We start from the raw sequence: 26,323 nt of genomic DNA on the forward strand, positions 1-26,323 counted from the left end.
ATATGGCTTTTAGAACAGACAAAATAATCTAAGAATTAAGAATTTGGCCCAAGCAGAACAAGCTGCCCTGTTGAGAAAGAACTGCTTTGAGCGATAGTGCATGTCTATCTTCCTAGTCAGGTATGTGAATTAGGCTGTTCTCTAATTTACTTTACTACAATCCAAACTATTTTTTATAGACTTGGGCATGTGTCAAAAATAATTCTGAAAAGGTATTTCAGAATTCATGTGTACGTAAGTGTAGTTGCATCATTCTTCAGGCTTTTACTGAATCCATGGACAAAACTGCTTTAAGGAATCTAATTAATTGACTCTTTAAGGAGGCTATGGCTTTATTCAGGCTCCCACTTAGGCTTCAAATACGAACTTGCCCCTTTCTTATATGTCTCTACTTAATGCTGTTCTATAACCATAATACAGATTTGATTTGCAATGCCCTTATTTATGCCTTCAAAAATACTAATATGTTTATGGTTTATATAAAATGCTTTCATATCTGTTTTAATGAATACTATTTTACATGCTTATCAACAACCACTGGTGGCTTTAGCTCTTTTCTTTATATTTCACATGCCACATTTCAGATACATGAAAATGACAATCCATATATTATTGTAATTTATAATTGAAAACATCGTAATCATTATCCAATTAATTATAATTTACTTTTTTGTATGTATATTTAGATAGTGGTGATCAAAAGCGTTCAAGAGCTAGAGCAAAAATTAAAAGTCAATTTTAAGATATATGTTTCATATCTTAATGGAACAATTCTAAATTACTGATAATGATTTATTAGTATATTAGTATATGCAGTATAGTTCCATGTTCAACTTTCTATAGATTGTAAGGAAGCAGACAATCAAAACTGAGCAAGTGGAAGCTGGCTTTGAAAGGCCACAGTTCATGCACAACAGAAGTGTGATATCTGCTGTTTCCCCAAAACAGAACATGCTGACTTTTCAAAGAAGTCATATGAGGTCATATGCATTATGGGTAAGCTACTAAATTTGGCTCTTAAGTTTTTTTGTTAAGCATTTTCACTTAACAAACACTGACATATAAAAATGTGTGAAAACATGTACATTAGAATGTCGAATGACATAAATATAGAAAAGAAGCATTAAAGTAGGACTCAATTGTTGACTTATACAGTACAAAGAGATATGAGCTGTATCTTAAAGGAGCATGGTGGCTCATTTGGTTAGGATGCTAGGTTGACAATTTGCAAGTTCGTATTTGAAGCCTAAGTGGGAGCCTGAATAAAGCCATAGCCTCCTGTCTTCACAATCACATAAGTATCCGAAATTTAGATGGATATGGACCTTAATATAAAGTTTTTAGAACAACATTCCAGATTACTGATCTTCTTTGTATTTGTATTCCTTAATGGACTTGGCAGAATGCTGACTTTAAATTTTTGTGTTTACTCTATTCTGTTTGCTATCTGCCAAACCATCTTATTTTTTTCATGTTCTTATTTTTAAATTTACTGTGTTTGGCCATGAGATAAGTAACATACAAATGAGTAGGAATTATAATTTTGTTCTGCTGCCATCTGCTGATTTATTTTGTCACTGGCACCAACAAGGAAAGAAGGATTCTTAGCAAAATACAAGGAATACAATACAAGGAAGATTTTTACAGAAGAATTTATGGATAAATAAAACTGTAGCTTTTTGTTTAGTTTGGCAGATTTAAAAAAAATGTTTGCTGAAGATATAAACAATCCATTCCTTTCCTTTAAGGTAAGTTAAATATTTTACAATGCATCTGCAATGAAGGCATCCTTCATTATCCTGGTAGTCCTTTTAAACTGGACAGCGTACTCCAAATTAGATTTGATTAATAAAGAATTGAATGAAATCATTATTTCCCATGAACTTGAGATGTATATTTATTCCATTTGGTGATAGAATCCATCATTTTCAAATTTTTAATCAATGGCAGATGTGTAGAAAATAATAAGAGAAAGGCTATTATCAACGCTGCTAACATTGAATGTTCTTGCTTTGACAACATATGAAGATGCAGCTTTTTTCTTTCTTATGCTTTACTTTTAGAATTAGATGGTGCTGGTGAGGAGGAAAAATGTGATGGGAGTTAGTTAGACATAACAATATTATACTAGTGTGTGAATTCAGGGCTTGAAATAAGAGATGATAAGAATTGGTGGGTTGGAGAACAGGAGGGAAAGCCTGCATTTCAAACTAATTGGAGAATGTGATTTATGACTGTTAATTAGAGGAGGGAATTGTCTTTGATACTATGTGCTAAGGGGAGGGGAATCCAGATTTTGGCTTCGACTATGTACATGCTGATGCTATGCAACTTGAATTAAGATTCTTTAAGGTAAACAATACCTTGAAGTTCTTTGAAGAGTTTCATCTGTTGGAACCATGACAGATATTGCACATAAAGAGTTTTTACAGTAATTTATACAGGTAGTTTGCAAGTTGAGTTAAAACTTTAGGAACAAAAAGATAACTATTATGATAACATAATTTATAAAAAAGGATCTAATCCAATGACTTTGAATTTATAATAAATGCTAAAAAATTTGATGAAACTGGTTCCAGGAAATAATGTTTCTCTGTAGCAGCTCCAGCTTTATACGCTAGTATTATGGTAATCTGAAAGCTTGTAATAATAATAATAATAATAATAATAATAATAATAATAATAATAATAATAATAATCCCCCAGTGAGGCACTACCTTGACGTGGTTGTGGGGCTTGTGTACTCTGAGGAAGATGAGAGCTATGCCAGAGGTTCAACCATACTGGACAGGTCTCATCAGAGGAGTCAGACAAAGAGTGTCTCTCCCATAAAAAATATGGTGAGACGTAAATTTCAGAATGCCATACCGGCTCGGACGTCGCCCGGGTTAACAAGGTCCGCACTAGATATTGGAGTTCCTGGATATCTGGTGAAAAATGGGTTACAGGACTCAGGACTGTTGGCTGAGCAACCAGGGCCAGCAGCTGCAGAACTACTGGAAGAAAAGGTGTTTACCCGTCGCAGATACACAGTGATGGAAAACAAAGAAATAATGATCTGTTACTACAGATCAAGTCCAACAAGAAGAGGATATCTAAAACGAATGCACCAGTTCTGGAAAGAACAACATCCAGAATCAGAAATAACAGAACAGAGACTAGCAGATCAACGCCGATTTATAACACGAAATAAAATATTCACAGAAACAGAATTGGACGAACTGCAAAGGTTTACCCAGGGCAAAGAAATCAAAGCCTTACCAGAAGTAATTCAGAATGTAGAGGCAAACCAGGGGGAGTTGGCAGTGAAGGAATCTAGCAGAGATATACAACTGTTCTCATTTGGAAACCAGGCACCTCTACCTCAGGAAGAACAAAACCCTCTAACTAAAGAAATAAAAGAATTGAAACAAAGAATAACTGAGCATCTAGAACAGCACAAAAACAACAGAATAAGGCTACCTGCATTGAAGCTTGTTCCAAAGAAACAGCTAGCACAAGCATTAAAAGATGCAAATACTGCAATATCAAGTATAAGCACCAATTCATTGCAAGAAACAAACCAACTAATGTACAGCACAGCTGCAGTTATAACAGAATACCTGGGATGCAAAATCAACAAAGAAGAAAAACAAACAAACAGTGCACCAGAAAAATGGAAGGTTAGACTAGAAAATAAGATCAGCAAGTTAAGATCACATGCAAGCAAGCTAGAACAGATGAAAGAAAAGAAGCTGAAGAACAAGAAGACCAAAGAATACCTAATCAAGAAATACCACTTAGAAACAAGGAAGATCAAGGAAGCACTGGAAATAATAAAGCAACAAATAACAGCTATAGCCAGGAAAATCAGTAGATATGAAGCTCGAATTGCAAACTATAGGCAGAACCTCCAATTTCAATCCAATCAGAAACGTTTCTACCAATCCATCAATGGAGAAACTGCAAGGAATCAGTCAGTACCTGACAAGGAAGAAACAGTGCAGTTCTGGAAGCAGATATGGGATAACCCAAAGAAATACAACAAGGATGCGGCTTGGTTAAAAGAGGTGGATGCAAATAAAACAGAAGTTGAAATGAAAGAACTAGTAATAACAACAAAAATGGTAGAAAAAAGAGCAAAGAAAATCAAAAATTGGTCAGCACCAGGTGAAGATGAACTGCATGGGTTTTGGTTGAAACATCTAACTGTTATACACCCACTCATTGCCAAACAGTTCAACAATATACTACAAGGAGGAGAAATTGAAAAGTGGCTAACAACTGGGAAAACCTACCTAATAATGAAAAATCCAGCAAAAGGGGCAACACCAGGTAACTACAGGCCAATTACCTGCTTACCAACAACTTTCAAATTACTAACTGGTGTAGTAGCTGATGCAGTGCAACAGCATCTAGTTGAAAACAATCTCTTTCCACCTGAGCAGAAAGGAAACCGCCCCAATAGCAGAGGAACAAAAGATCAACTCCTAATAGACAAAATGATCTTGGAAAACTGCAAGAGAAGGAAGACCAACCTGAATGTGGCATGGATTGACTACAAAAAGGCATTTGACTCTCTGCCACATGATTGGATAATAAAGTGCCTAGAAATAACAGGAGTCAGTAGAAACATCAGAAAATTTGTGCAAAGATCGATGGCACAATGGAAGACACAGTTGCAGATCAATGGTGAGAGGCTGGGAGAGGTTAATATCAAGAGAGGAATATTTCAAGGAGATTCATTATCACCATTACTATTTGTTATTGCACTGTTTCCTCTGTCAACAATACTGAATAACTCAGGACATGGCTATCAAACATCAAAAACATCTGCCAGACTATCCCACCTCCTTTATATGGATGATCTGAAGCTGTATGGAAAAACATCATCTGAAATAGAATCGCTGCTCAACACTGTCCGTATATATAGCCAAGATATTGTAATGGAGTTTGGCTTGGACAAATGTGCCACACTTACTATCAAACAAGGAAAAATATGAAAACTGAAGGAATCAAGATGCCCCACGAAAATAACATCAAGAGTCTGGATGAGGAAGAGTACTACAAATACTTGGGTATCCTTCAAGCTGACAACATCAAGCACACTGAAGTCAAGAAAAAGATTAGAGGTGAATACATCAAGAGAGTGAAGAAGATCTTAAAATCCAAACTCAATGGAGGAAATACCATAAAGGCAATCAACACCTGGGCAATCCCAGTCATTAGGTACACAGCTGGAATAGTGGACTGGACTCAAGCAGAACTAAAAGCAATGGATAGGCAGACCAGAAAAATAATGACAATGAATCATGCCCTTCATCCACGCAGTGACATTGATAGACTTTATCTACCAAGGCAAATAGGTGGGCGTGGAATGCTACAAGTACATCAGATGGTTGAAGAAGAAAAAATGGCTTTGGAAGAATATCTGAAGAACAATGATGAAGATGCACTGAAATTAGTATATCAGGAAGGCTTACTAACTACTGGAGAGACCAAACTGGCCTACAAGAAAGACCAAATGAAGAACAGAATAGAGGCATGGGAAGACAAAGCACTACATGGCCAATACATGAAAAAAATAGCTGGGAAAGCAGATAATAATAAAACCTGGCAATGGCTAAGAGCAGGAAAATTGAAGAAAGAGACCGAGGGACTAATTCTGGCTGCACAAGACCAAGCCTTAAGGACAAATGCATACAAAGTCAAAATTGAGAAGACAGCAACAGACAGTAAGTGCCGCCTATGCAAAGAAGCTGAAGAAACAGTGGACCACTTGGTAAGCTGTTGCAAGAAGATTGCACAGACTGATTACAAGCAGCGGCATGACAAAGTAGCAACAATGGTGCATTGGAAGATCTGCAAAAAATATCATTTGCCTGTAAGCAAAAACTGGTGGGATCATAAAATAGAGAAAGTCATAGAAAATGATAAAATTAAACTGCTCTGGGACTTCAGAATTCAAACAGACAAGCACCTGCAACATAACACCCCAGACTTAACAATTGTCGATAAGAAAGACAAAAAAGTCTGGATAGTGGACGTGGCAGTGCCTGGAGATAGCAGAATAGAAGAGAAAGAACTGGAGAAGATAACAAAATACAAAGACCTACAAATAGAAATAGAAAGACTGTGGCAAAAGCAAGCAAGGGTAGTACCAATAGTAATAGGCTCCTTGGGTGCAATCCCAAAACAACTGGAGCACCACTTGAACACCATTGGCATTGACAAATTCGCTATTAGTCAATTGCAAAAGGCGGCCTTATTAGGAACTGCTTCCATCCTGCGACGATATCTGTAATACCATCAAACATCCACATCTGCCTATCCCAGGTCCTGGGTAAGGACTCGATAGGTAGACAAAATGCCAAATCCAGTCTGAACATCTGGCTGACTGTGCGATGATCGATAATAATAATATACTACAAGGAGGAGAAATTGAAAAGTGGCTAACAACTGGGAAAACCTACCTAATAATGAAAAATCCAGCAAAAGGGGCAACACCAGGTAACTACAGGCCAATTACCTGCTTACCAACAACTTTCAAATTACTAACTGGTGTGGTAGCTGATGCAGTACAACAGCATCTAGTTGAAAACAATCTCTTTCCACCTGAGCAGAAAGGAAACCGCCCCAATAGCAGAGGAACAAAAGATCAACTCCTAATAGACAAAATGATCTTGGAAAACTGCAAGAGAAGGAAGACCAACCTGAATGTGGCATGGATTGACTACAAAAAGGCATTTGACTCTCTGCCACATGATTGGATAATAAAGTGCCTAGAAATAACAGGAGTCAGTAGAAACATCAGAAAATTTGTGCAAAGATCGATGGCACAATGGAAGACACAGTTGCAGATCAATGGTGAGAGGCTGGGAGAGGTTAATATCAAGAGAGGAATATTTCAAGGAGATTCATTATCACCATTACTATTTGTTATTGCACTGTTTCCTCTGTCAACAATACTGAATAACTCAGGACATGGCTATCAAACATCAAAAACATCTGCCAGACTATCCCACCTCCTTTATATGGATGATCTGAAGCTGTATGGAAAAACATCATCTGAAATAGAATCGCTGCTCAACACTGTCCGTATATATAGCCAAGATATTGTAATGGAGTTTGGCTTGGACAAATGTGCCACACTTACTATCAAACAAGGAAAAATAGTGAAAACTGAAGGAATCAAGATGCCCCACGAAAATAACATTAAGAGTCTGGATGAGGAAGAGTACTACAAATACTTGGGTATCCTTCAAGCTGACAACATCAAGCACACTGAAGTCAAGAAAAAGATTAGAGGTGAATACATCAAGAGAGTGAAGAAGATCTTAAAATCCAAACTCAATGGAGGAAATACCATAAAGGCAATCAACACCTGGGCAATCCCAGTCATTAGGTACACAGCTGGAATAGTGGACTGGACTCAAGCAGAACTAAAAGCAATGGATAGGCAGACCAGAAAAATAATGACAATGAATCATGCCCTTCATCCACGCAGTGACATTGATAGACTTTATCTACCAAGGCAAATAGGTGGGCGTGGAATGCTACAAGTACATCAGATGGTTGAAGAAGAAAAAATGGCTTTGGAAGAATATCTGAAGAACAATGATGAAGATGCACTGAAATTAGTATATCAGGAAGGCTTACTAACTACTGGAGAGACCAAACTGGCCTACAAGAAAGACCAAATGAAGAACAGAATAGAGGCATGGGAAGACAAAGCACTACATGGCCAATACATGAAAAAAATAGCTGGGAAAGCAGATAATAATAAAACCTGGCAATGGCTAAGAGCAGGAAAATTGAAGAAAGAGACCGAGGGACTAATTCTGGCTGCACAAGACCAAGCTTAAGGACAAATGCATACAAAGTCAAAATTGAGAAGACAGCAACAGACAGTAAGTGCCGCCTATGCAAAGAAGCTGAAGAAACAGTGGACCACTTGGTAAGCTGTTGCAAGAAGATTGCACAGACTGATTACAAGCAGCGGCATGACAAAGTAGCAACAATGGTGCATTGGAAGATCTGCAAAAAATATCATTTGCCTGTAAGCAAAAACTGGTGGGATCATAAAATAGAGAAAGTCATAGAAAATGATAAAATTAAACTGCTCTGGGACTTCAGAATTCAAACAGACAAGCACCTGCAACATAACACCCCAGACTTAACAATTGTCGATAAGAAAGACAAAAAAGTCTGGATAGTGGACGTGGCAGTGCCTGGAGATAGCAGAATAGAAGAGAAAGAACTGGAGAAGATAACAAAATACAAAGACCTACAAATAGAAATAGAAAGACTGTGGCAAAAGCAAGCAAGGGTAGTACCAATAGTCATAGGCTCCTTGGGTGCAATCCCAAAACAACTGGAGCACCACTTGAACACCATTGGCATTGACAAATTTGCTATTAGTCAATTGCAAAAGGCGGCCTTATTAGGAACTGCTTCCATCCTGCGACGATACCTGTAATACCATCAAACATCCACATATGCCTTAGGACCAGGTAAATGCCAAATCCAGGCTGAACATCTGGCTGACTGTGCGATGAATGATAAATAATAATAATAATAATAAATAATAATAATAATAATAACTAATAATAATAATTGGAAGAGACCTTGGAGGTCATCTAGTCCAACCCCCTGCTCAGGCAGGAAACCCTACACCATTTTGGACAAATGGCTGTCCAGTCTCTTCTTAAAAACTTCCAGTGTTGGAGCATTTACTGCTTCTGGAGGCAGGCTGTTCCACTGATTAATTGTTCTCACTGTCAGGAAGTTTCTCCTTAGTTCTAGGTTGCTTCTCTCCTTGATTAGTTTCCACCCATTGCTTCTTGTCCTGCCTTCAGGTGCTTTGGAAAATAGCTTGATTCCCTCTTCTTTATGAAGATTCCATTCTTCTGGAGTGTCTTTGTGGGTCAGCGGTAGATATTCTTTGTGTTAATTATGTTGTAGTTTTCTAGGGCGCTTCTGCTGTAATGTTTTAAAATTTTTTATATAATTTTAGTTACTATAAAATGACTGGTAATGTTTTAAGTTTGTATTATGTATATTTTATAATTATACTATTGTGGCTATGCATGAGTGGATTCCTTAGTATATTACAATGTATATAATTAATAACTAAATACATTAAAGTAATATTAGAATGTTATTCTATTAGTATTCCAAATATTTATTTAATTAGTTTTTTAAAATCTAATTCTATTATCAGGAAGGCTTTCAGAATAGCTTAACATATAGTCAATTTAAAAAATGCAGTCTCCCTTCCTAGTGATCATTTAAAAGCACAATTTCAACAGGAAAAGAGAATATATGAAAGGGGAAAGCAGGCACTGATTGTTGTAATAGACTAAGAAGAAAACAGTCTACTCTATATCATTGGTTTTTCTTCAAGGCTGATAGATATGTCTTGCTTTTCATTTTGGATGCAACTGGAGAAAATGGCTCCTGTCCAAGCTTGCATTTCCTAAAGTTATACATATTTTTTTCTTTAACAGAGATCCCAGTCTGCATTTTCACTGACTAATGAAGCTACAGCCCGAGACCCAATTGTCACATCTACAATGTTTGAATCTACCTTGAGGGAAGCAAAAGGCCAAAACAAAAAACAAAAGCACAGACTATCTACATTTCCCAGCTGGAAAAGTGTGGACCAATTAAACGAACCAAATAAAGGCCTGTAATATGTGTATATTTCTTGGCACTGTAAAGAAGAAATAGCTATTTTTCATGATCTTTTAGAATGGAGGAAAGAAGAAGGAGTTGGGCAGATCAACAATCTGCAGACTGAGAATGGTCACTGCTTTGTCATTTTCTTTTTAAAATAGCTACTAAATTTTGAAAACAATGGACAGCATTTCTGTAAAATATTCTAAGGATATAAATTTGGAATATTCAGAATCTCTCTGCTGAACCATTGGAATATATGTTCTGTTATTAACTCATTAACAACAAATAACTTTGTATTATTTATAACCTGTCACGAAATTTGCAAATGCAAAGGCCTGATTCTAATGTAAAGCTGTGATCATTCTTTTCACCAAAATGTATTATTGTTACCAGAGTTAAGCCTTACATAACCCAAGACTAAATTATTTACTTGCTCTTGGCAAGATCTCATTACTTAGATCCTCTGCAGTATCCATTGGCATAAATTCGTCCTCCTGTAGATACTAATACTGAAAGCTGATTCTAGATGAGTTAATCCTCTTCCTGGATGCAGGAAGTTGTATTTGTTTTGTTTTTATTGTTCAGCTATTATTTCTGTATTCTAAAACCTGAAAAAATAATTTATGGTTCTGTTTTGTGAGATAAATGGACTGGCAGTAGTAGTTGATACATGTGTAAACTTAACTAGTTAAGCTATAATAATTTATTTAAAAATTGGAAAAACATTTCAAAAGTTTGGCATGAACAATTAGCTTCTGAAGCATTTTTCAGTGCCTTTAAATTAAGCAACTATTCTTGAGGATAAATAGACTGTGGCTGTTTTATTAAATATATTACACATCTAATGGCATCTGATTGTTCAAACTCTAGAAAAAAATGCTTTCAAAAAGCCATTGTAGTTACATATATTTTATTTATAATTATATGCTGTTTAGAAAAGTATTTTGAGAATCAGTGTTTTCACTGACTCAAAAATAAAATAACTCTGTGTAATTAAATGTGCATACAGGTAGGCCTTGACTTACAACTATAATTGAGCCCAGAATTACAGGTCAGAAACCATGCCAATTGTTAGTGGGTCATCATATGACTAATCCAATTTTATGACATTTATAACATGTGGCAGTCGTTAAATGCATATGGTGATCATAAAACAAATCTGCCTGGATTAATAAAAAAAACAGTAAGATGTTCCTATTATTGCATTGAATAGCCATATAGTGCCAAATTGTTAGACTTTATCATGGTCAACAGTACTAGTTGAATGGAAAGTGCAAGCATGTATAGAAACTTATGTCCCATTTAGATTTAAATGGATTTCTAAAATACACATTGCAACCACTCTTGGATTTCAAAAAATTCTTAATAATATTAATAAATATCAATGTATTTATCATGCTTTTCATCTATCCAATATTATGTGTGTGTTGCAAAACAAAATGTCCATTGTTTTGTAAACCTTTAAAACATTTATTAAAACTCTAGCTCCATTTCAAATTTATCAGATTGAATTGTGATTAATCTTCACAGTACTTTATCTTAATATGTATGATACAAATTCATATGAATTTCATTATTCTCTTGAAATTTATAAGATATAAAGCAACCAACATTTTGCTTTTTGTAGGTAATTGAAAAATACAGCTAGTTAACAATGTGTTTAGATCAATAAAATTCAGTAACAATGATACTGGAGTTTCTTCTTATGTTTCCTTAGATTTTCCTCCTATTTTACAAAGTACAGATGGAAATTGGGTAGCCTTGCAAAATGCCATTTTGCCTTGTCCTCGAATTCTTGCCAAACCTAAGAGCCAAGTGTTCAAAGCTTTGGAGGAAGAATCCAGTGTTGTATCTGCTTATGATGAGATGGGCTCAGATAGCGAAGAGAATGATGACTGGAATGTGACTTTGAACAAGCTAGAGCAGAGGCCTCAGGAGCTTTCAAATTATGTTGAAGCTCAGCACAATGCTGAATGGAGTTGTGGCAATGAATTATACCAGTCTATGACTTCTCCGTCACCTAAGGGGTTTAATATTGAGACAGAATACTCTGATTCAGAAATATCACCTGTCAATTCTTCAAGGGAACCTATAGCATCTAACCTCTCAGGAATACATAAAGAAATTTGTAACAATAAATACAGAGAGGAAAAAGAAGATTTGAACGAAGAATTGGATATGAATTTTAATCCACAGGCTACCACTTTAAACTATTCAGATAGTAGTGAAAATGAAGAAACCTATCATGACTTTGAAAAGACATCAAGGACATGTGAAAAAAGCAGTGTTCTCTCTGAAGATTTATGCAAAAGCAAAAATTGCACAAAACCACCCAGGAACTTGGGTACATATCAGGTAATCAAAGTTTGGTGATCACAACCTGCCAAAAAAAGGGGGGGGGACAGATGGTAAAGTCTTTGCTGTATTTCATAAACAACAGTGATATAAGCCAGTCATGGAAACCTCTACTAATCATCATTGGTCCATTAATTGTATGAATATATGTATGTTGCTAAGGACAATTGTGCAGTGAATAAACTGATTTGATCTGACACTTTGTCACTGAATAGAACTTGGAACTATGTGTTACACAAGCTTCAAGGACAGTGTTTATGCTCATGATTTTTCTGATTCCTGTTAATTGTTTTTCTGCTGAAATTATTTGTTGTGATTCTGTCCTAAATTCACATAGCCAGATTGCTACATTATGAAACCAACTTTGGGAAAGAATATTTTTCTGGAATGTGATAGCCAAAGTTACATGGAAGTAAAAAAGGCCACTTATATAGCTGATTATATAGTAATAGTAATAGTAATAGTAGTAAAGTTGGAAGGGACCTTGGAGGTCATCTAGTCCAACCCCCTGCTCGGGCAGGAAACCCTACGCTATTTCGGACAAATGGCTGTCCAGTCTCTTCTTAAAAACTTCCAGTGTTGGAGCATTTACTGCTTCTGGAGGCAAGCTGTTCCACTGATTAATTGTTCTCACTGTCAGGAAGTTTCTCCTTAGTTCTAGGTTGCTTCTCTCCTTGATTAGTTTCCACCCGTTGCTTCTTGTCCTGCCTTCAGGTGCTTTGGAAAATAGCTTAATTCCCTCTTCTTTATGGCAGCCCCTGAGATATTGGAATACTGCTATCATGTCCCCCCTTGTCCTTCTCTTCGTTAAACTAGACATACCCAATTCTCGCAACCGTTCCTTATATGTTTTAGCCTCCAGTCCCCTAATCATCTTTGTTGCTCTTCTCTGTACTCTTTCTAGAGTCTCAACATCTTTTTTACATCGTGGTGACCAAAACTGGATGCAGTATTCCAAGTGTGGCCTTACCAAGGCATTGAAGAGTGGTATTAATACTTCACGTGATCTTGATTCTATCCCTCTGTTAATGCAGCCTAGCACTGTGTTGGCCTTTTTGGCAGCTGCAGCACACTGCTGGCTCATATTTAAGTGATTGTCTACTAGGACTCCGAGGTCCCTCTCACAGTTACTACTATTGAGCATGGTGCCACCTATGCTGTACTTGTGCATTTGGTTTTTCTTGCCTAAATGTAGAACCTTGCTTTTTTCACCATTGAATTTCATTTTGTTAGTTAGTGCCCAGTGTTCAAGTCTGTCCAGATCCTTCTGTATCTTAAGCCTGTCTTCTGGAGTGTTGGCTATTCCTGCCAGCTTGGTGTCATCTGCAAATTTGATGAGTTCCCCATCTATCCCTTCATCCAAATCGTTGATGAAGATGTTGAAGAGTACTGGGCCCAGAACAGAGCCCTGGGGCACCCCACTACACACTTCCCTCCATATAGATGCAGTTCCATTGAGGACCACTCGCTGAGTACGGCCGGTCAGCCAGCTACGGATCCATCTGGTGGTGGTTCTGTCTACCCCACATTTTTCTATCTTGTCAAGTAGTAGGTTGTGATCTACTTTATCAAATGCCTTACTGAAGTCCAAGTAAATTATGTCCACAGCATTCCTCTGATCCACTAATTTTGTCACTTGGTCAAAGAATGCAATAAGATTTGTCTGGCATGATCTATTTTTGACAAACCCATGTTGGCTTTTAGTAATGACTTTGTTTGCCTCTAGGTGTTCGTTGATTCGTTGTTTGATTATCTTTTCCAGGATCTTCCCAGGTATTGAGGTCAGGCTGATAGGTCTGTAATTTCCTGGATCCATTTTTTTTCCTTTTTTGAGGATGGGAACTACATCAGCTCTTTTCCAGTCCTCTGGTAGTTCCCCTGTGTTCCAGGATCTTTGAAAAATATAGTTCAGTAGCATATAGAATATGACTAGAGCTATATTTGGACAATTTATAAAAAATAATCAGCTACATTTTAGTCTGCCATGTTGTTTCTCATGTCTCAATTAAATTTCAGTGCAAATATCTGTAGGAAACTGCTCTTGCAGACTTTTTTCTGTTGATCACCAACTGAAGGAGAATTAATGAGGTTTACCATTGCCTTCTCCAATGCATATTAATTGTTGCCTTTGCTATTGTCATGAAAATTATCATCCATTTCCAGCATCTTCCTGTATAGAATATTTGTAGCTCAGGATTGTAAGAAAAGAAAAGTAATATTCTTATGTAAATAGATTAATTTTCCTTGACAAGATTTGCTTCAATTTTTTTGTCTGACTTGATCATTATTTATTTTCCCTTTACTTACATCCTGCCAATAGAAAAAATGATTAATTTCCTGTCCAGCTTACTTTGTACTTTGTACTTATGTTACTTCTCAGCGGCAAGACTTAAAAATGTTTCCTATCCCATTTTTATAATCTGAAAACCCTACATGTAACATACATATAACTAAATATCTAGAACAGATAATCTTCTACTCATGACCATTCAAAATTAAGATGGTGTTGAATGAATAGACTTAGGACCGCTGCCCAGAATTCCAACTGTTGTAGCACCATCGCAGTCATTGTTACAATAATGGGAATGCTGCAACTCTTCCTCACACTGTGGGCTTGGAGCCTCCACCAGCTAGGTCCACTGACACATGGAAACTTGTCACCTGTTGAAGGCTTTAACTGACTAGGCTCATCAGCACCTCCTTCCTCTCCCTTTACTCCCAAGTGGCCTGGTCTTCTTCCTTCCCCCCACAAGCCTTGAAAGTTTCAATTGGCTAGATCCACTTTTCTGTGAAAACCTGCCATCTACCAGAAGGCTTCAGCCAGCTAGACACAGCTTCCTACCATCTCTCCTGAAAAGTCTGACTATCTTTCTCCTCCACCACCATCCCAAGAAACTGGGCTTCTTCTTCCCTTCTCACTGGCCTCCTCCCTTTCTTCTCATCACCAGCCTTCTCTTTGCCCCACCATGCCTGGGTCCACTTTCTCTGCAACTGTTACAAGCATGCCAATCTGATGTGAGGCTCAGCTATAAACCTAGTGAAGGCTAGAAAAACAATATTTCTCAAGGCTGATGAACAAGAAAAGCCAGAAAAATAATCTTATTGTAATAAAAATCTTAATAAAATGTTTGTGTTCTGTCTTTATGAATTGGATATGAAAGATATCATAATGATCTTAAAAGCTAAATTGCAAAATCAAACCTGGGGCTGAGATTATTTTAAGGTTTAGAAAATTGAACGTATGCTATTTGATACTGAAAGTAATTTTTTGCTTATATATTTATTATGTTGCAATTATTACAACACTACTGCATCGCTCTTGTGTCATATAATACTTCTTTATAAGTATTTTACAGATACACTACATATCTCACTATTTGCTTTTTGAGATATATTGATTTAATTCTTTTCTTTTTGTTTTTAATTATTTAAGGTTTTTCATGATTTATCAAAAATTAACATCAGCTCTGACGACCAACATCAACAAAGTAAAGTATTCTCTATGGAAGAAAGGATGAAGGCAAGGTTATCTGAATTATCAATAAAAATGAAAAATAGTAGAGAAACTTCAGAGGAAGAGACATCAGAATTAAGAACAGCAAATGAGAACCAGAAATCAGGCTTAGCTTCAGAAAGCAATAGCAAATGCCTCCAAGAAGAGTTTAAAAAGGTAGATAATACTTTTTGTCTGTTTAAGTTAGCAAATAGCATCTAAGAAACAGTTCTTTAGGGTGGATCCTTTTCTATCTTATTCGTTGAGGAATTGAGATGTGGGAGCCAGATGCCTTTGAAATGAAAACCGATACCTTCCCCACCTGTAAAATCCTTGAACAAGCAGAACATGGCCCATACAATATTTAGCTGCGTTGCTCACAAATTTCAACAACATAATGTGAAACTGTTGGGAACCACATAGTGGCTACTAGAAAAGTATGTGCAGGCCACAGTGTGGCTTTTCCAGTCATCTATCCCTGTCCTTCATTCCCACACTTTGTGCTATTGCTGCTGAAGGGATCCTATAACTTTTTAAAATCATTCTTCCAGAATCTCTTTAATTAGGCCAGATAATTCAGACAGCATTTTGTTATGCGTGTACAACTCACTTCAGAGTTGAATGTGACAAATGTAGGAGATTCCATCTTTTTCTTAGAATTTACTTGGCATAAAATGAAACTTCATATAAATAATAACATGCCAAAAGTTTCCTGGAATCATATTTCTAATGGAATCTATAGGATTATACTATTTCTGCAGAAAGTATACCAAGTATAGCACTCTATTTTTTTCAAAAACAACTTGAGTACGTTTTTTCCTTGAGGAAGAAGATATTCACTTCTCATCCAAAAAGCTTCATCAATTGGATGGTGTGGGGAGAATGGAAGGATTGGTTCTGACACAATGGGGGGGGGGGGAGATAGAAAGATCATATTTCTTTGTAGTCATCTAATCATCTCTCTCTGAGAGATTTAGAGGCCACTTGGGGGTTTATCTGTACCCTCAGGAACAAATGAGTGTGGAATTTTCTTGGATCTGCTGAAAGGACTGTGTTGTAGACAGGAGATATGTAGTAATCATATTTCTCTCTCTATGTTAAGGGAGAGCTGTTCAGTTCTGACAAAGATGGCCATTCCTCCTCTCTTATTGCAGAAAGACATAAAGATCTAAGTCTTAGTAAATAGCTTTCAAGAGCCAGCTTACCTGAAAAAATGGCAATCTGGGTTGGAGACGTCTTTAAATATTGACCAAACTGGCAGTGAGAATACTTTAAAGCATCTTTTTTTTTAATTAACTCAGTAAATGTGAAGGCTATCCCTCTCCCCAGGCCGTCAATACAGTAGAATTGATTTCTTCCTTTAATATTATTGGTATTTTTCATACTAATGGCATTCATAAAAGTAAATGCAATATATGGAAAACTATGTTTTGTTCAGAAGTGTACAGAAATATATTATAATTCAAGCATGATGCCATCCAACTTTTAAAGAGAAAAGGTGACTACCTAAGTTCAATTATCACTATAATATTTGTCAAAAATGAGGAAGGTCTTATTATTTCTAATATGCTGCTTCTACTTTTATTTTCCTTAATCACAGTGATCCATTGTTTTCACAGTTAATCCATATAACACAGAGCTGTTTTTAAAGCAACTTTAAAAATATAACAGTATGCTAACAAGTAATGGTAGCTTCAGCCATGTAGTTATGTCCACTCTCTTGCTCTTTTTAAATGATTCACCCATCATTGTGAAAAACATTTACTTTTTAATGCTCAAAACTTGTTTAATTGTTTTTATTTTATTTATTTATAAACTATATGTTGCCCATCTCACAATGCAAAGTGACTTGGGATAGCATACAATACAATAAAAACCCAAATATAAAAACATTAAAATATTAAAATTAACAGGAATTAAAATTAAAATAAAAGTAGGCATGAGCAATGCTGAGATGGGATCTTCTCTCTTATTCGATCAGCCACTCATTTTTGGATTTTACAGCTAGGTATATCCTCATGTTCCATCCCCATAGTTGTGTCATTGCTGTTGAAAGGAGTTTGCCAAATTTGTTTGCATCATTCTTCCTAAACCTAAACCTCTTTGTTTATGATGAAACAATCCATTTAGGCAGACAGTATCTTGGTATGATTGTGTACCTCACTTCTGTGTGATGAAAAATTTAGGTGATTCCAGAGTACAGTTTTCTGGAAAGCAAGTAACAGGAAACTAATGAAGTTGAAACACATTTTACAATTTGCATTATTATTTTAAATATATATTGTTTTGTTTTTATTGTGCATTATCATTGTAAGAAGACCCTGTAGGTCGTATGGCAAACACAATTGAAGAAAGAATAAATCAAATATTTTAAATATGCAGAGCCCAAATATGCAGAACTCATATGGTATTGATTTGATTGTCAAATATATCTCTCTGAATTCAGTGGTTATCAGTTTTCTTATGCAGATACTATTAAATAATTATGTTTCTTTTTTCGTAATTTCCTTTATGAGAACAAATGTTCAGTAATAATAACAACAATAGCAACAACAACAACAACAACAACAACAACAACAACAACAATAATAATAATAATAATAATAATAATAATAATAATAAAGTTGGAAGGGACCTTGGCGGTCATCGAGTCCAACCTCCTGCTCAGGCAGGAAACCCTACACCATTTTGGACAAATGGCTGTCCAGTCTTAAAAACTTCCAGTGTTGGAGCATTCATCGCTTCTGGAGGCAGGTTGTTCCATTGGTTAATTGTTCTAACTGTCAGGAAGTTTCTCGTTAGTTCTAGGTTGCTTCTCTCCTTGATTAGTTTCCATCAGTTGCTTCTACCTGAATACATACCTGCATGTAATCTCTCTCTCTCTCTCTCCCTCTCCCTCTCTCCCTCTCCCTCTCCCTCTCTCCCTCCCTCTCTCTCTCTCTCTCTCTCTCTCTCTCTCCCTCCCTCTCTCTCTCTCTCTGTGTGTGTGTGTGTGTGTGTGTGTGTGTGTGTGTACACCTGCACATAGGGAGAAAATGGCCAGCATATCCCAGGAACAATATCAGAGCTCTCTGTCCAGAAGAGTGCAGTATTAAGAACCGCTAAGATATTACATAGAACCCTCCAATTTCCAGGCTTCTGGTAGATGATCTGAGATTGAGGAAGATACATTTGACCCATAAAAGTGAGAAGAGATTTTTTAAAATATATTCTAAATTTTCTTATAGCTCACACTCCCCTTTTTCTCCCCCATAACAACCCTGTGAGGTAAGTTAGGCTGAGCCAAATTACAGTGACCTTCCATAGGGAAGAGCAGCCTTGATCTTCTGACTGATAATCCAGTATTTTCTATGACTACTTCACACTGAAGGGATCACTCTGTACAGGATAATATATATATATATATATATATATATATATATATATATATATATATATATATATATATAAAGATTATAGTAAGCAGTAGTTTCCTTTGGGCTTCCTGCCTGCCTGTCTGTTTATAAATCTGTCCATCTATCCTTCCATCCATCCATCCATCCATCCATTCACACATCCAATAGAAAACAATGTAGTTTTTATAAACTAGTATTTTTTCTAGTATCCATTCTTTATCTTTAAAACAGAAGTGTTCTGCAGCCTCTCTCTGCAATATATCTACTGAAGTCCTAAAAGTAATCAATGCAACAGAGGAATTCATTGCAGAATCCATAAAGCCATGTGATTTCCCAGAAGAAACATATGAAAGAGGGAACAGAGAATTCCCATTAGGCACAAACCTTATCAAACTTGATGGGCAGCTCACAATGTTGGAAGAAAATGTAAGAGTGGCAGATAAGTAACTATTTATTTATTTATTTATGAGACTTATATACCGCTTTAAGTGCAAGCACTCTCTAAGCGATGTACACCAGTAAGCAATGTATATATATATTTACATTGCCCCCAACAATCTGGGTCCTCATTTTACCTACCCCCGAAGGATGGAAGGCTGAGTCAACCTTGAGCCGGTAAGATTTGAACCCTGACCTGCTGAACACAGTCAGCTAAAGTGGCCTGCAGTACTGCACTCTAACTGCTGCGCCACCTCAGCTCTATCTATATAACTATCTATATAACTATATCTATATAACTATTCGTGCCATTAAATTTTGTAGAAAATGGGAGCGTTTCATTTGGAATATCAACTAAAATTACTTTAAATAGAGCTGGGAAACTCAAATTTGATCAGAAATAGATTCTCTTTAACTTTTGCCTCATCTACAACTTTTGGTCAAAAATAGATAAGGAATCATGCAATGACTCACAATGATGGAACTCTATCTCTCTATTTCACATCTTATATCAGTTTTAAAAATTAATTTTGTTTGTCTATTTATAAATTGAAAATCGCTCACAAATTATATATCAGATTTATTAATTACTTGGTTCCTGTATAACTTTTCTCCATTAATCCTTTTCCTTTGTTCATGGTTTCCATTGTAACCATTTCACATTAAATCTCTGCTTTATCTTTTATCTATGTAGAAGCTATGTTCTTTGCTTTGTCCTCTTTCTTCATAATATTCTATTCTTGTATTCCAATATTTAGAATTGTCAACATATAAGTGGGAACATTCTTAGGATGATCATCTTTTATACAGCACCTCATTAAGAGTAATTAAGTAATATATAAATACATTGTTTGAGTTGGAAGTTAAAACTGTAATGCTTACAAGATTCCACAAATCTGAAGGTTATAACTCGATAGTTGTACATGGTCTGTTTAGGTCTATCTGGCAGCTGGCAGTGTGTATGGCCTAGAGAGTCAGCTAAATGAACTTGAGGATACAACTCGTAAAATTAACAGCATTACTGCAGAAACTGAACTGGCTGATCTAGAAGACCAAGTGGCAACAGCTGCAGCACAAGTTCATCATGCAGAGCTTCAGGTAATATTAACAACAAGCTATTTACTGCATGGTCTTCATAACTTGCATATGTTTGCTACTTAAACTCCAGATATAAATCCATTGTTTATACATATATATATATATATAAAAGAAAAATGTATGGTTTATATAGGTAAATATTAAGGAGGAATATTAAGAGTCCAAAAAGAAATAGAAACTGGAGTATAAACAATCTAGTTTAAATAGGTGTGATTGCAGTTAAAGATGTACAGTTCAGTAATCTGCACTTCTTCTTCATTTACCTTCATTCTCTTTTAAAAATGTATAGTTCTTTTAAGATTTCAGATATTGAGAGCAGAATTTCAGCCCTTTCAGTAGCAGGCTTGAATGTGGCTCCATATGTTCATTTGACAAGAAGACGTGATCACCAGACAAGTCAGGTGAGGAAAAGTACCCGCCACTAACCACAAACTTGTGAACTAAAGTAGGTTTCCGTATAACTGGCAATCTTGTCCAATCGAATGTATATGAGTCCCCAGTAAAATATACACACAATGTAGAATGGGAAATATATTTCTACTTAGGGCTACTTACCATTCTGCTTATTTAGCACTCTTTTCCTGGGAGAATGCACAGAATATACACAGAAGAAAAACAAGCTAAAGCTGACAAAAAATAATAGAAGGTTATGTAAATTGTAACAACAATATAAATGCAGCTCTAGGTTTTTCAACATATACTTTATTTAAACCAAAATATTTTAAAATTAACATAGCAATTAATTTGAAGATTCCTTGGTCTGACTGTATTATTGCATTTTAGCTATATGCACTAAATAAATATTTTGAGATAAATATTCTGGATTAAACTAAAGTCATTAATAAAGGCATTTTTTTTCCTATAGATGCATACAATAGACACATCCAGACAGCAGAGACGAAAACTTCCGGCTCCACCAATGAAAGGTAACAACAACAATAATAAAAACCTCATTTTTACTCAGCAGATGTGGTCAGACTGTCAGAGCACTAATTGCTCTGAAATAAAGATGAAAAGAATGAGTCAGAAAACATATAAAGATATTAAGCAATTATCAGTTTTGTATATCATCATCATCATCATCTTAGCCATTGTCTATCCATGAGGCCTCTTCCGCATGTTTCCAGCTAATATGGTCCTGAACTTTCTTTTGCCAATTGGGCCTGAAATACTTGCTGATGTCTTTGATCCATCTTGTTTTAGGTCTCTTCCGTGGATGCTTTTTATCAAGTGGAATCCATTTTGTGACTAGATTGATCCACTGCCATCAGTTTTTCTTGCTATGTGATCAGCCCATTTTAATTCTTTTACTCTCTTGATGATATTGTGTACTTTTGTTTGTTCTCTAATCCATGTGCAGATCTTTCTAGCTTGTCTTGTAATGCCGAGCATGTATCTTTCCATGGGTCTGTGTGCCACTCATAGCTTTTGTATCAATTGTGAGGTTAGTGTCCATGTTTCACTGGCACATGTTACAACAGGCAGCACACTGATTGAAAAATTTTCTCTTTAGGCATAGGGGGACTTTGTTCTTGAAAATTATGCTTAGCTTGCTGAATGCCTGCCAACCACATTCAATACACCATTCAATTTCCTTTATTGTATCATCTCCTATTGAAATCCACTGATCAAGATACATATAGTGGTCTACTACATCTAGTTCTTCTTCAGATATAATATTTTTTCTTTCTTTGGTGAATTTATTAAACATAACCTGGATCTTTTTCAGGTTTATTTTTTAAGTCAAATAGTTCTCCCGCTTTGTGTAGCTCTTGTATGTGTCTTTGTAGCTCTTCTGGGTCTTGTGAGAAGAGAACAACATCATCTGCAAATCTTAAATAGGCACCACTGTTTTTTATTCCATCTATTGTCCAGTCTAGTTTGCAAAATACTTCTTCAAGGCAGGCTGAGAAAAGGATAGGTGATGTATATATTATCCTTCTTGGGGTTTTTAACCCATATACAGTATTTCTCAGATAATCATTTTAAACCCGAATAAAATATGTAAGCTATCTCTATCTTGATAAATGGCAGTTTGTAAATCTTATCCTTTGGCTAAATGAATGTATTTTGTACATTAGTATACATTTGGTGCAGAAATCTTATATACATTAACTACAACATTTTTGAAAATGCAATAAAATGTTCAATAAATTTTCTGGGTTTTTATCTTTAAAAAATGTAACTGTCTATTGAAAAGGGTTTATTAATCTTAACTATGTCTTCTTATATAAAATAATACCCAGTTTTGCATAATTCCCCTTATTGGAAATTTTGCTTCTTGTGTTTGTTTACAATATTCATATACTGTATTATACATTTAATTAATTGGACTGCCTTGGAATCAAAACTAATTAGATTTCAAATGTTCAAACATAACTTAGAAAACTAAGTTATATAAATACAAGTTACATAACTTAGAAAAAAGTACTATGTTATTTTTAGGAAATGTCATTTGATGGGGCAGTTTTCCTCATGGAAAATTAATACTATGGAAAATCCATATCTCAGAATTAATTTTTTAAAAATTGAATGGGATCTAGAATGTGTATTTGGGATCAATTAGTAATTAATGATAATTTTTAAAATCCATTTAACACTTTAAAAGACAGATGTTATTTGGTCAGCTCAGTGACAGCATTTGCAATTAAAACATCTGTTGATATCGCAGCTTGGATTTGCAGCATTTTAATTTAATCTACTATAAATGATTATTAAATGTTATGATATAAAACTTCCTACAATTAATTTTTGTAATCCTTGTATTGAGGATAAATCAATTTGATAGGCAATGGAATAAAGAACTAAAGATTCCTATTCCCCAGACTATGGGTGGAAAAGTGTTAATGCAAGAAACTTCTTAAATTATTCAACAACCACAACAACAAAATTTTGGATTTAATTTTTCTTTTTCTCTTTTTTATATTAAAACATTCACTAAACATTCCATTTATTCTTACTCATGATTTATTTCCATCATATACTGCTACTGCTGACCAAACAATATCAGCCCTCAACTCCATAATAGTGCAAAACATTGGTTTATATATTCTCTTCCCAATATAAAACTGCACTGCATTTCTCAAATTCAGTTAACAAAAACCAAACAAACAAATCAACATTTAAAACACATTTTTATTTTTCCTTTGAAAATGAATCTTTATTAATACAACTTATCTGATTCTTTTGGATACTATTTGATCCAGTTTGGAACACTAGAGATATATTTCCAATTTCTTTCTCCAAGTAGGCAGCTGTTAAAAAGGAATATGATCAAATTCTAGTTCCTAGGAAGTTTCTTAATCTTATTTATTTATTTATTAGTCAATCATATTTCTACACCATGATTCTATGCAATTTACAATTTAAAAAATATATAAAAGTCCTTTAGCCAAAATCATTTTTAACAATCTGAAATAGTTATTTCAAATATGACTTTCCAGATTTCAAAGTGTTTCCTATCCTAATATATATCTTTGAAACATGCTTTTGTTTGAATGCAACAACAATAAAACTGAGTTTTTAATAAAATTAGTGAACTGGAAATTTAGGTAGTCCTTAATTTACAACAGTTTGTTTTAATGACTGTTCAAAGTTACAACAGCACTGACTTATGATTGTTTTTCATGGTCACGTGATGAAAATTAAGATGCTTGACAACTGACTCATATTCATGATGGTTGAGTGTTCCAAGCTCACATGGTCACTTTTTGTGACTTTCTGATAAGCAAAGTCAATGGGGAAGTCAGATTCACTTAACAATCGTGTTACTAACTTAACTTAACTTAACTTCAGTTATTCACTTAACAAGAAAGGTGATAAAATGGGGCAAAACTCACTTAACAACAGTCTTGCTTAGCAACAAAAATTTTGGACTCAACTTTGGCCGTAAGTCAAGGGCTAACTGAACTATATTTTTTATTAATTCAGCTATATGATACAGGCATTTAAAATTTTTGCAACCATAATAAATTTTCCCTTTGGGATGTTTATTAAGCTGGTCACACATTTTCTTCTTTCAAAAAAATTGCTTATATTGTTTTCCAGTACCAATACAGAAGCTCAATAAATAATGAATATTTACTAGCACAAAGAACAATGATACCAATATTTTAGCATAAAGTATCAGAGGAAGGAAAATACTGTTTAGAGTTTGAAGCAAAGGAGAAAAATATTTACATACATGTAATAGTTGTATAAGTTAAAATGTTTGTCCTATGTAAAAACATATAAATAAACATGTTTTCATTTTATGTTGAACAATTGCATGATTAGAAAAGCTACTGTTATTCCTAATCTGCCTTTTCTCCATATTTGTTTATAGTAGGGGCTGCTATTTGTGCAGTTGTCAATTTTAATATATCATCAGAAACATCTATACAAGAAAAATGTCAGGCGAACACTAAGACTGAAAAATTTAAAGTCTTTTAGTCATGTCTAGCAGTTACATATTTTGCCTCTACCGTCAATATGTTTGAATGCAAATATAATTGTGAAAGAAGCTGGCAAATGTTTTTCAGGTGAAAACATGGATGCATCTCCAGTTATTCCTATTAGAACATATAACAGGAATTTCATACTCCAAGGATCTCTGACACAAAGAACAAAAAAAGAAAAAAAGATCACTGCCAAGGATTTGATGGTAAGAATTAAATAAAAATTTAGCACCTCATTCCCAGATACTAGGAGGAAAGAGATAAATGAAAAAAAAAAGTTACAAAAATATTTTAATGCTATCCAGTCATGTCAAGTCATCTGTCCTCTCCTTCTTTATTAGAGGAATAATGATAGATTCCATTCTGATATGCTGTCTTGGAAAACCTTACAGCTGTATTCAATATAAAAGCTGAATAATTAAACAATAAACATAGTTAGACCAAATATAGTCCTCAGGTTTCATATTATTCAAGCCAGATACTTTGATGCAAATTTTGAATTTTATAATTCATTTATCAGCAAATCATATTGAATTAAACTGAAAAATTCATTAAAATATTGTTTTATAAGAGGGATTTTGAGCCACATCATTCAAATAGCAGGATATCATAAAATTGGTAAATCATGTATCTAAGTGACATTTTGGTTCACTTGTTGGGAGAAAAAATGTAGTGGTTGAATAATATTTTATCTTTGTGGTAGTTTTTTTTGAAAGTTTAGTTATGCTTCTGTTTAGAACTGATCAACATCTATTCTTTGCATAGATTGAATTAACTAGTATAAGGATCAAAATCAAAGCATAAAATATACTAGATGAAACCAGAACAATCTAAGGAGTAGTGTTATGAATGATAGCAAACTTAAAAAGCAGTAATACAGTTTGGCAATGAGAAGAGTCCAATCAGCAAGTCCCAATGATGGTACTCCAATTTCATTAATACAATAACTTCAACATAAATGGTTCATAGGCTGTCAAACTAAAACAGATGCTGCTCAGCAACTCTCTTGCCTTTACTGAGGATATTTAAATCCTAGTGACCTAGAAACTCTACCCAAGATTATCTGAAAGTGAGTAATATTTTCAAATCTCTTATTCTAAAAGAGACCCTTACTTTCAAGTAGTTCTAGGATATTAATATAATATATATATTATAAAGATTTTGGCATTTTATTTGCTAGATGGCTCCCTAAGTCTAGACCTTCTGGTGGCAGCTCGTGTAGGCCTCAGAGTGAACCAACAACACTGAATCAAAAGGAATCAAAAGTCCTTTTAGGATAGAGGTGTCAAACTGTCAGCCCATGGGCCAGATGTGTCATCGGGAAACCACGCCCACCGCATTGCTGGCAATGGTGAAAAAGCTCTGATACGTTGCGCGACGTTACGTGATGTAGTGAGTTTGACATGTCTGTTCTAGAACATCTCTTGGGGTTAATCAGATAAGCTATT

The 26,323-nt window shown here is 35.1% G+C and overlaps 1 protein-coding gene across 9 annotated transcripts in view; it reads left to right on the forward strand.

Annotated features, from left to right (window-relative positions):
- Positions 1 to 26,323, forward strand: part of LOC120304946 (myosin VIIA and Rab interacting protein) — a 104,571-nt gene that overhangs the window by 75,693 nt on the left and 2,555 nt on the right. For 5 of the 9 annotated variants that reach the window (XM_039336072.1, XM_039336079.1, XM_039336071.1 and 2 more), the window contains 8 exons: positions 9,489 to 9,666; positions 11,378 to 12,015; positions 15,449 to 15,685; positions 19,135 to 19,329; positions 20,278 to 20,439; positions 20,739 to 20,840; positions 21,305 to 21,365; positions 24,942 to 25,081. In XM_039336072.1, the coding sequence (XP_039192006.1) occupies positions 9,489 to 9,666; positions 11,378 to 12,015; positions 15,449 to 15,685; positions 19,135 to 19,329; positions 20,278 to 20,439; positions 20,739 to 20,840; positions 21,305 to 21,365; positions 24,942 to 25,081 (1,713 nt within the window). Of the gene's footprint in view, positions 1 to 843; positions 997 to 9,488; positions 9,667 to 11,377; positions 12,016 to 15,448; positions 15,686 to 19,134; positions 19,330 to 20,277; positions 20,440 to 20,738; positions 20,841 to 21,304; positions 21,366 to 24,941; positions 25,082 to 26,323 lie in introns of all 9 variants that reach the window. The other 4 variants (XM_039336080.1, XM_039336073.1, XM_039336075.1 and 1 more) reach the window with 4 other exon arrangements.

Source organism: Crotalus tigris, unplaced genomic scaffold (assembly GCF_016545835.1).
Source record: "Crotalus tigris isolate CLP2741 ecotype Arizona unplaced genomic scaffold, ASM1654583v1 scf7180000017666.27876245, whole genome shotgun sequence".
NCBI lineage: Eukaryota > Metazoa > Chordata > Lepidosauria > Squamata > Viperidae > Crotalus > Crotalus tigris.